At 42.1% G+C, this 12,183-nt stretch overlaps 1 protein-coding gene across 1 annotated transcript; it reads left to right on the top strand.

The window, feature by feature from the left end:
- Positions 1–7,272: 7,272 nt before the first annotated feature.
- On the top strand, positions 7,273–8,535 carry MELLADRAFT_65117 (uncharacterized protein; the record flags this gene model as incomplete). The annotated part of the gene is made up of 5 exons (XM_007412558.1): positions 7,273–7,377; positions 7,773–7,835; positions 8,017–8,117; positions 8,165–8,256; positions 8,339–8,535. 5 exons carry the CDS (start codon positions 7,273–7,275, stop codon positions 8,533–8,535), a joined length of 558 nt encoding a protein of 185 aa, XP_007412620.1.
- Positions 8,536–12,183: the final 3,648 nt, after the last annotated feature.

The raw sequence follows: 12,183 nt of genomic DNA, 5'->3' as shown, positions 1-12,183 counted from the left end.
CGAGAGCACCGGAGGATTGCCGGAAATTGGATACGATATCCACTGGATATGGGGTGGATACGAGCTTCCACTGTATAGTCTTGGATAAATTTATAGCCGGGTTTCAGAGCTCCAAAGCATCATGGGCATGTATGCTAGTTATCAAACAAAGGAAGAATTTATTCATACTCTCCAATGCTAGTATCTTTTGTAGTTGTCAAAAGAAAGCAAATATCCTTTATCCTTGCATCTCGCTAAGGATGTCTTGGCCTCAATCAAAGGCTCGAGCCTATTATATCAGGCATTACCAACTCATACACCCCCCTCTTCTCCTTATATGTTGAATCTCAGCAAATATTGTATCATCCAAGCAACAAAAGCCTTTGAAAAAACACCTTCTTTTGACCGAAAGACACACCCTCGATCGGTCGAAAGAATCTTTGTCAATTTGAAGAGATTGTGCTTATGATTTAGGATTTTACTAAATCCAGCCCCCCCTTGTGAGGATTGACCACCCCCTTTTAGCCGGGGAAAAGAAAACTATGACTGTATAATACAAACATGGGAAGGGAAGGGGGCGGTCTGGAACCGTCTATGATTCAGGTGAATTCAAAGTGAAATACATTCGGACCGAGATGTTCCCAATCGGTGTACAAAGGGACAAACGAGCAGAAAGAGTGCTTAAGCGGCAGCCGCTTCTCGTTCACGCGCAGTATCTCTCTTCAAAATCACCACATATTTCAATGATATAGCCTATCAACAGCGAGACACAGTATGAGGAGGGGGAGAAACAAAGAACAACTTTAAGAACTATTGTAAGAATATGAGAGATGGTTACTAAGGCTACCAAACCTCCAATGTAACTTGAGCTTTGTTTGTAGGAGGATACAACTCCTGCCAGAGGGCCCAAGAGCTTGAAGTCGCTTCCTTCCAGCGACTCACGCACAAGTTATCGTGATTAGCCCAACCCTGACAAAAGAGAGGAGGAAATGTAAATACACCAGGCTTCACGCTGTAAACTACAACTTGATCTCTCACCCAAATCGACTGGTTCGTAGAATACAGGGGCTGTATTCAAGACCGCCCGCTTTATTCACTAAAAACTTGAAATCAGCTCTCTGGACCGCCCCCTACGTGAGATAGGCAATATTTTGAATTGAAATACAGGTAAAAGGGGGCGGTCAATCCTCACATGGGGGGGCTGCTTTTAGTAAAATCCATGATTTATTGTAAACATCGAGTGATTCGAGTCTGTATGTATGTTTTGAGGTTAACATCTGGCATCTGGCATCAATACCCTCGGTTCAAATTTTTCAATTGATCACGATGACATTTGCTTGCTTTTGTTGAAAGCTACTTGTTTTTAATTGTAAACGTCAATCACTTTATATCATTGAAGAATTCATTTTGATTGTATTCATCAATTTTTAACCCATCAATCGCAACATTTTCAAGCAACATTTTCATCATCCCATTGACCTCGATCTAATGATTGTTCAAAGAAATTAACAAATTGCTTTTGAAGATGTGATGTTGTATGGACAAAATCTCAACGTGTACAGAAGTTGGTTGTGTTTCACGCTATAGGTACCGCCACATCGCTTTCCAAAAGTAGCCGACCTTCTCAGCCCTGTACAGAGGTGTATTGATATCCACACAGATCCATATCCACGATATCCACTCTCCGGCAGTCCTCCAGATTTCTGGAGCGGGCGGTCTTGAATACAGCGCCTGTATTCTCCAAACTAGTCCAGGAAATAGAGATTTGAGTGAGAGATCAAGAAACCTCCACCACAATGAGATTGCCAGGCTTGTTATGAAAACATCCAATGTTTTGGTGACGAGGTTTTTGGGCACTAAATGACATCTTTACAAGACCTACAGTAGTGCGAAATGTACATGAGATCAAAGGCTTTTGTTTAAGCTAGCTTTCAAACTTCTAGCACCTATAGTTCCCGAGTTATTTGAATCAGGGATGCAGGTGTGAGTCTGAGTGTACTCTACTCACACCCACTCAGGACGGGGTTTGCCCCGGTACCGCAGTACAGGGACTCCCGATGCGGAGACAGTATGAGCTGTACTCCGCATCGGAATACCCACTTGCCTGCGTAAATTGATTACGCAGGACTCAGGTGCGCCCTCTCTCCCTCCCTCATACCCACTACCCAGTTCCCCCTCAAATCGTGTTTGGATGAGTCTCGACTCAACAATACTCAGCCAAACACACATCTATGTAGGAAGCAGGAGAACTAATTGACCACGCTATAGGATTCACGATATCGAATCAAGATTCCGACACCGGTTTTGATATACCACTGATCTATTTGTAGCGCCACCATCGAGAACCTTTATCAAGCCCACCCTTTGATTTCGATTTTCCCCTCCTAGTCACACCCAATCCTGCCATCCATTTGGCCATCACCCTTGGTTTACCCACTGTTGTGGCTGATTACTTATCAAATCATACTATAGTTATACTATCATTAATTGATCTATTGACATACAATAGTTATACTATCATTAATCAATCTATTGATGTGTCAAGAATCTTCTGGAGGCCATCTCGAGTTATGGCTTCCTGGTTTGGCGTGGGCTAATTCGGAAATGGAGTCGTTGGCAAGGTCGCTGGAATGGACGTTTGACATACAGTGAGCCCGAGGCCTTAACAGCTTCGGTCTGATGTTTTTCATCCTGTCTTTCCCCCATTTCCAACTCTCCTCGATTTTTTATGTCTGTTTCTCTCTCTCGTATACTAATCTGCTCTCATCCCTCCTTGTTTTGCTCTTCACTTACGTTGCTTTTCTGTCTTTCATACTTGATTGTAGACCTGCGAAGTTGCTTAACGGGATCATGCCACATCATCTCCAGATTCAGAATTCACCAACTTCGGGATCTCCCTATGCCCGGCGTGGAACTCCAGCACCTTCAACCCCTCGAGTGAACTCTTTAACTCGTGTACCCTCTTCTGTGTCATCTCGAGTGGTTTCTGGCTCTTGAATGGCATCATTAGGTCGCGTTCCTGCCATTCCAGCCAAGTCGCATGTAGTGCCTGAATCCTTTTCTCAAGACGGTGAAGACTCTATGGCAAGAGCCAATCGACATCGTTCAGATGTATATTTGTATTTTGATGTGAGTATTTCATATACCTTCAAGTAAGTCGAGGTGTAAACTGAAACATTTGATGAACCACCAGGAGCCTGTTCCTTCTACGGACCTCACCAAAGGTGAAGACACCAAATGTTACAGGTGCCTCCACTGCGGGTAAGTCAAAACATCAAAGTCATAATTGATAATGATTAATGAACTCTTTCTGATTAATGAAGTGTCTCTTTTTCGCCAGGGTGGTGCTTTCGGTCACTGGTCGTCCCAATTCGAATTTGCACAAACATTGACATCGATGCGTTGGATTGGCCTTAGCGTGGTTCAACCACGCTCCGGGCAGCATCGCACCCGAGGAAGACCCCATTGCCGCGGCTGCACGAAAGAAAGACCTACGAAGCCTACTAGTTGGCGCGATTATCAGCAAGAACCTGCCATTCTCCATCTTCGAGGGCGAGCTTATGCAGAAGGCGATGCGTGCCATCTGCCCTTCCTTCCATTGGCCCGGTCGCATGACCGTGAAGGCAGACTCGGAAGCTCTGTTCCTCAAATTGGAACAGAAACTTATTGACAAGGTCTCCCGTGTGCCAGGCTCCATCTCCACCGCGACCGATTGTTGGACCAGCGCCGATTTTTCTCACACATACATGGCCATCAACGGTTTCTTCTTCAACACGGATGGCAAATTCTGCCGTTGCCTACTCGCTTTCAAGGTTAGTAAAGGGTTCAACTGGAATGGTCCTTTTAAAGCAAATGACTGACAATTTGACTTTGAATTTTTGCCTTCAGACCTTGGAAGGTAAACACACCGGCGAAAATCTGGCCAAAGTTTACTGGAAGGCGCTGGACCACGTTGGCGCGGTGCGAAATCACTTCTCAGTCACCGGGGACAACGCATTGTCTAACCGCGCGATGGTGAAGCTCTTATCTGACTGCTATGCCACGATTGGAATTCACTGGCCCTTTGAATCTCGCTTCCACGGTTGCATGTGCCATGTCATCAATCTAGTCGCCAAAGACTTTCTTGATGGCATGGGGGAGTTGACCGATGCTGACCTTGAAGCGTTTGAAACCTCCGGCCTTGCCGAAAATCCTCTATCTTTCAAACCCGAAGAGCTTCCTCCTACCAACACCGATGACGACCCCGCTGCTCTAAACCCAGGTGGTGAAATGGATGGAAACGTTCTCACCCCAGAAGACCTCAACATCAGCCAACCGATGCATGAAGACGACATCACCAGGGCTGAAACTCGCCCTCAAGAATCGCCTACAGCTGTCATATCTTCTCGCAAAAAAAACTCCACCGTTGTCAGCCGAATCCGCGCCTTGGACACCCATATTTGAAAAAGCCCTCAAGAGCTTGAGGAGTTCATCAAGATTTGCAACAGTGTGCACGATCCGCTTCTCCTTCCCCTGAGCTGCCCTCCAACACGATGGAATTATTTTTACTACGTTGTGAGTAATTTTCCTTTGTATTTTGATTTCATTGATCTTCATCACTTATGTCACTTGTTTGTACATCATCCAGGTCAAACGAACCCTTCAGCTCAAGAAGTCCCTCGACCTGTACACCTCTGACCCCAAACGCGCGAAACTTGCCATTTCCAACGCCGATTGGGCAACCATCGAGTACATGATGCCTATCCTAGACATGTTCGAAACGTCGACCCAGATCTTCCAATCCAATGAAGCGACTAAACAACAGGTGCTTCCGGTCCTATGGGCCCTTCAGAAGGTCCTCCAGACTAATCAGAAGGTGCCTGGTGTTTGGGGACAAGCTTGCAAACGCGCTGAGGACAAATTAGTGAAGTATTTGGTTCGAGAGGAGGCTAACCACCAGACTTTGGTGGCTACCCTCCTCGACCCAGCCCGTCGAGACACCGACTTCCGAAACCACTTCGATGTCGAGATTGTTGCCAAACGCTCCCTCCGAGACGAATATGAACTTTGGAAGCCCAGCCCAACCGAAAGCGGCAATGACTCACCACCTCCTGAGGCCGAAGCCCGAAACCGTGGGAACAAGCATCTGCAAGGTATCTACACCCTTCTGGGAACCTCGAGTATCCATCCTCAAAACCACAACCATCGGGAAACCGACGAGGTAACTCGATACCTACGAGGCAAGGAACCAGTCCTCCCTAATGAGACCATTGGAGAATATTGGACCGTAAGTCTGTCTTTATTCAAATTTTGAATGTAACGGTCAAACCAGCCTTGAAATCAAACATTGGAATCAGGCCTCAGAGGCATGGAATTTTTTTGCGCCGATGGATTTTGCGCCCAAGAGAGAGAAGTTGAGAGCCTCAGAGTAGGCTTGTTTGATAGCCCTACTCCATGCGCATCTTTTGGAGTGCTCTGGAACCTGGGGCATGGAGGGGTGTGTTGTGTAGAGCCCAAAAGCTGAAACACGGGTTTTGTCAGACCTCTATAGGCGCATTCCTGGGTTCTGTTCCAGACCGCCCCCTTCCCATCCCATGTTTGTATTATACAGTAACAGTTTTCTTTTCCCCGGCTAAAAGGGGGTGGTCAAACCTCACATGGGGGGGCTGCTTTTAGTAAAATCCGTACAAAAATGCCTTCAGGCAATCTCTGGAAATGAAAATCATCTGAATGGCCGGGGCTGTGGAACCCAGCCCCGGGTTTAGAGGTTTGATTGCATCCAAAAGGAAGAAACAAGGTTTAGTAATCCTTTGATACATCCTTGGCATTTCATGATCAGTCTTCAGTCATGTAGTTTGATGAAAGGTAAGCCAAGTCCACACCTACAAGTGATCCAAATGCACTATATAGAACAAAAGATTCTAGGAATTCTTCACTTCTTTCTCTTTGAATTTTCTAAACTTTAGCAAAACAAGATGGCAATCCCAACAATGTAGTGTACATTTCATTGGATTTGACTTTTGGCTTGTGCTTGTGGTATGGCTCACAGGAGATTCTTTGAGTACTCTACTTTTGAGCCATTTGGTTTGAGTTGTGTTAACACAGCAGTGAATCCTTGAAAAAAGCATGTGAAGAGTGCCTTTGCTGCAAATCTGCAGTTGCATGATTTTGGACTCAGAAATTTGTCATGTACTTTGATCATTGGTTGGAAAGCCAGGTTGTACATGTTTGATAGTTCACTTCAAGTCCGACCATTCTGGTTGGCAGCAAGAAGTATCCCTTGGATTGTGATCATCCCTATCAGAGAAGAACAATCATGTACAATAAAAGTAATTAACCTGATCGAATGGATATCCAGCGTCCTGCTGACGTCTCCCAGAAGAAAAAAAACAGAACTAAAGCTTGACTTGAACCGCCTTGGAGTCCTCACCGCAGGAGACCGCAGGTCCAATGCTACAACTTACGCAAACTTACCCACATTTCTTGAATTGTGCACAAGGTCTGGACTTTGTAAGCAATGTCCGAGGAAGAAATAGTTGACTATACTTGCGCACAATTTGACTCTGGTCGACTGCGATGTTGACTTTGTTCGTCAGGACAATGGATACGGCTTCGTTGCCGGTTCTTGAACGAACCCGCAATGATTTTCACACCACGTGAGGCTTGAGCACTCGATGTTCGAGATACTCCGTATGGAACAACGCTGAAGCCACGGACCGGTTGAAAAGTGATATAAAGCCCAAATGTCTGATCCAAACAAATAGGACTTCAGAGAGCTTCAAACAGCTTTTGTTAGAAGCCGTTGCGGATGTATGTATGCGATAAGATGGGATATCTATGAGCACATCAAGAGAAACAAGTGAAGTTTTGACATCTGGAGTAATCTGGACCTATCTGGATAGAAGTTAGAACTCTGTAATCCGACATCACGAATACCAGTGCGCCCAGAGTTGCGCGGTACTTTAAGTTTGAATCTGATGCAAGATGATAAGCGGAGAATGGATATCGCAAGTTCATCTGATAGCGAACATATAACAACCACACAGAGTATCTCAGGTTGATGGGAAATTAGAGTGGGTCCCCCTTTACTGCTTAAGGCGTGCTAAAATGTACGCCGCTGCTCACTCCCCAACTCCAAGACCCAAAGGAATCTGGATCAGAAATACATCGATTCAAGGTTAGACTTTTTCAGGTTAAATTATGGCCTGCCATCCCACCTGCTGATCCATTTTCCATCGTAGGAGAGCCTGAGCTAAGGTTCTTCAATATCTTTATGACCAAACTCCTTCCAATCAGATCGTACCGACAAATCAAATGTCACAAGCATTAATTGAAGATTTCTTATCCGCTTTAACTAATATCAGTTCTTCGCCTCACCCTTACGCTGCTCTTGCAGATTATCTCACTCTAAGCGCAAAGGTGAGTTTTCTGGATATATCACAAGAATAATTTCTTCTTTCGTACCGACATCTCTCCTTCTTTACATCTTTGTCTGACACTCCAGGCACAAGTAAGACCAGTATGGGCACAAGTACTCTCTATTGCGATCATCGTGACGAGTGGATTGTCTGTTCATTACATTGTTCAAATTGAGCTCACCAGGCCCAAAACATACAATAGCACTGGTGAAGATTGATTCCATTCAGCTAATAAGCATATTCTGTTTGTAGAATGTTCATAGGTTCTCTTTGGATTTGTGCTATTGGAATTCAACATAAGAGGTTCACTCTAGGATCTATCACCAAAGGTTGTTGCGAATTCTTGATCTAACTTTGTTGTGTAACTTTCGTGACTCATTTCTTGATCTATCCCAGACCGTTGCCTACGTCCTAATCCGCCTATGTGTGTGGCTGTTGGATCAGCAGGTTATTACATTTGTAAGAACTCTTTCGAAGATACTTTCAACATGGTTTCTAGATCAAGATAAGGCTGACCGAAAGATCATGACAGGCGAAATGATTCAACAAATAGCGATTTTATTTACGGAACACAATATTTCTAATCCCGGTGGAAGACTGACATTGTATGGGATAAAATTCATGTTTATGTGGCTGGCAGCTTGGTACATTTCTTAATCCTGAAAAACTGAACCGATGTAAAGTTGATCAAGAGCCTTACTCCTACATTGCACGCGACGAAGGTGTTTTGCGTGGGGCAGTGTAGGTCATCATATTTGTAACATTTGGGATCCACCTTGGCAGCGCAGTGTACCACAAAACGTCAAGACTCGAGTTCCTCCTCTTCTTGTCTGCTTTATGAACTTCTCATTCTCCTTTCTGGCACTAGTTGCTGTGATCTGTAAGTTATGGGAGGCTTCTTTAGTTGCCTCCGTTCATTCCGTTTTGTTCTTTAGGCTGAGGATATTTTTTGGAAAATATAGTTATATTCTCCATTTTCATCTTCATTGATGTGGAACAGCGAAAGACAGTTGGCATTTTGGATCTCGTCAAGATTGATCTTCATAATTTGGATCGCGATGGAGCTGGATTCGACTTGATTAAAGCTTTTGTCACCTTACAGCCTCTCGTCGGCGTCATATCACTCACGGTAATTCTGATCTTTGAAAGAATCATCTGAAAACACGCAAGATAACTGATATTTTGTGAATATCAGGACAAATTCCTCAGTCATCTCAAAATCGGCATGGCAGGGTGGATCTCGTTTGGATTTCTACAAGCATTAGTAAGTGGATCCACGAAAACATTGATAATTCAAGCAAAGAGATAGCTGAAACGGGGTTTTTCATTTCTCAAGATTCAAGTAATTTGTATCTATCTCACCATATCTGAGAGAAGAAAAATGGGAGCCTCCTTCAATTTCAAAGAAACGATCACTGCGATATTCAAAAGTAGAAAAGAGAATCAAAAAACACATCTAATCGATTACAGAAGAGAACAAAGTATTCATCTTCTTATATCTTTGATCATCATAAGTACTGTATTAATTTACATGCCTCAAGCTATCATTTCCGTGAGTCATAAATAACTTTGAGCTCGATAGAGATCCGCATCTGTTAACATAAAGAAGTCTTTAGTATTTTTCATTATCTCCGGAACGACTTCAAGATGTTAAATTCGCTTTAGTAATGGAACTGGTAGGTAATCAGCCATTCGAATACAAGTCTTTGATGATTAACTGACCGTGTGCCGATTTTTTTCCAGCCTCCGTCTTTGTACGTCACAATTATCACAAGCATGTGAGTTCCCCTTTTCCAATGCTAAATCACACAAGATTATGATAACAAGCAAAAAACACGAAATTCAAACTAATTTTCATATTTCATACCTCCAAATACCTCTCATATATAAAACCCTAGTTACGTTTCCTTAACTTTATCACAAACACTTCGAATTTCCAAAATAAAACAAAAATCAATGGCTAGAGCATCACAAATCATTCAAGGATTTCCAGAGCCACAACATAATCCATCAATCAGTGAAGCTGGTCATTCTATTCAAAGTAGTAAAGAAAGAGTTAGAGGTTCAACTTTATCTAATTTAACTTCTATTACACATTCTTCACTTTTGAGGTTACAATCTCCTTTAGAAGTTTTGAATAATTCATCAAGTGTTTGAGCAAAATATATGCTATCATGTTGAAAAAGTGGGTACACATGTACAGTAATAATGATACATAAAAATGGGTTTTGTAGTTTGGACTTTTTCATCTTTTAAATGTGTATGGCAAAATCCTGACTCATTTGTATACCCCTTTGTTATTATGAGAGATTTGGTTTTGAAAGATGGAAAAATGACTCAATCTATATGGAGCTTGTTTTTGACTCTATTCCTTCACATCAGTAGATAGTGAATTCACAATTGATAGATTCAACTAAAAAACTGAGTTGAACAGGATTTATATTGAGAGTGATATGCTCTTACATAGATTGAGATTGTCATTGAACATTCCTTCACCATGAATTGACACTGTAAGCATTATACATTATCCCCCAGTGGGAATAGAAAAATGATTATTATTTTAGTTGATCATGAAAAGAACTATCACTGTACACCTGAGCCATAACACCCACACTACATATGTGCAACAAGCTGAGTAAATTGTTAGCTATCATGTACACACAGGTCTGTTCAGTTACCTGCTCATCTGAATAAGTAGATCACATGTGATGTGACATGTAACTTTTTCCAGTTTGACAAATTGTCCCAAAAATTGACTACATATATCTCCATAGCTAATCATGCAATACTTGGAAATCCATTAAGTAGTAACAGAAAGGGTGTTACATGAAGTTTGGTTGATAGAATTACACCAAGACAAAGAGCCCGTTCACTTAAGCGTGATTTCTTGAAATCACATTCAGGGACAGGGCTTTTCTACATGTAGAAAAGTCTTTTTTTGAAAAGCGTTGAAAATCGTGTTTTGTGAAAAAAGAGAGAAAAGAGAGAAAAGAGAGAGAGAAAAGTGTTTGGTCAGTTGACCATCGAAAATTAATTTCCAACTTGTTGACCATTGGATATCAATTTTTGACTTGTTGGCCATCTCGATTGTTCTCAAGTTCATCTTGATTGTTCTCAAATTCATCTTGATCATTCTCAATTGTTCATCTCAATCATTCTCAACCTCATCTCAATCATTCTCAATTGTTCATTCTTGATTTGTTGACCTCTACATATAAATACACACTGCTGTCGTCCGAATCTGGCATATCGAGTGGTTGAGTGGTTGGATGTGGTTGAGTTGAGTGAAGATGAGGGAAGGTGAGTGAAGATGAACAAAGATGAGTGAAGATGCACGAAGATGAGGGAAGGTCAGGTTCTGTACTGTAGATTGACAATCCGTACGGTGGACAGGGACTTGTCCAAATTTGAAGAAATCACAGAAATGAGAAATGTGATTTCTCAAGGGAAAAATGTGCTAATAGCAAATTCTCGGAATGTTCCAAAAAATCACTTTTTATAAGCATTTTCTGATTTTTAAAATGCTTGTTTTTAAGAAAACAAACACATTTCACAGAAAGCGCTTTCTTGACATTCAAGAAAGCAATTTTTCACAAAAAAGCGCTTAAGTGAACAGGCTCTAACAGTCAGTGTATCTAGTCAATCCTGAAGATACTTTTGACAAACTGAGAAAAATTACAGAAGGGTTTACATATGATCTACTCATGCGGATGAGCCAATAGCTGGGGGGATCTGTATGTACATGATAGCTCCAAATTTTCCCATCCTGTTGCACATATGTAGTGTGGGTGCTATGGCTTAGGTTTGCAGGGATATGCCTTTTCCTGACAAACTACAATCTTAATCATTTTCCTATTCTCAGTCGGGATAATGAATGATGTTTACAGTGTGAACAGCTCAAGTAAGTCCATATGTACGCAGAATGGGCTCATCATCATTGGACTGTTGATCTGAAATACATATTGCTTTTGGCATGTTGGCATTCTTCTCCTGATAGTAAACCATAATTATTCCCCTGCCCGTTGTGGTAATCAATTTATGGGATCAATTAAAAAAACTGGTTATAGCAGTTTACCAGAGTTATTGAAAAGGTTTTTGTCGGCCCTGAGTACACACACATGTACCCAAAACCCACTTGTACACGTCCCCACGCCTAGCATTTGTAACCATTGGGTTTGGGACCAAAACCCGGCACCGAGATGGTCCTCAAACATTTCCACTAAACATTTGATTGATTCAAAAACTTATTTATCAATCAATGTCAATTCTTTTTACACAACTCACTTTAACATGAGCTTAACAGACTGGTTAAAATGCCTTGATATCTTTTGAACACTTTGGAGTGTGTTTTTCATTTTGTCTATTTCCCATTTCCTCAACTTCACTTTGATAATGTTAAATGACTGGGTTCTGAATGGTTTTTTTTACAAAACGTCCGATGAACAAGGGATTATGATTAAAAATAGCTATGTAGGCATATAAGATAAATACAAGTGAATCAAGTATGCAGGTGTCTGAAGAGGAAGAATTGAAATGACCATGCAAATAGAAAAAACACGCCCTGTTGATGAACAAGTGTAGTGACCAGTAATATGATCAATTGTTTAAATAAGTGAGAGTGGTGAATCTGTATCAAAAGAACGAGGAGAGCAAGTCAAAAAGAGATATGGTACACATGCAGTGGATTGATTTAGATCGAGGACGACTAACAATTTCATTCACCATCAAGTGTGACCACCATGTGCTTGAAGCACAGCTCAAATGTGATCTGGCATCGAAGCTACAAGCTCATTAAGCTTGCTTTCTG

The sequence above is a fragment of the Melampsora larici-populina genome (assembly GCF_000204055.1).
Source record: "Melampsora larici-populina 98AG31 unplaced genomic scaffold MELLAscaffold_31, whole genome shotgun sequence".
NCBI lineage: Eukaryota > Fungi > Basidiomycota > Pucciniomycetes > Pucciniales > Melampsoraceae > Melampsora > Melampsora laricis-populina.
The sequence above is the reverse complement of the archived record's forward strand: the minus strand, read 5'-3'. Positions and strand labels throughout refer to the sequence as shown.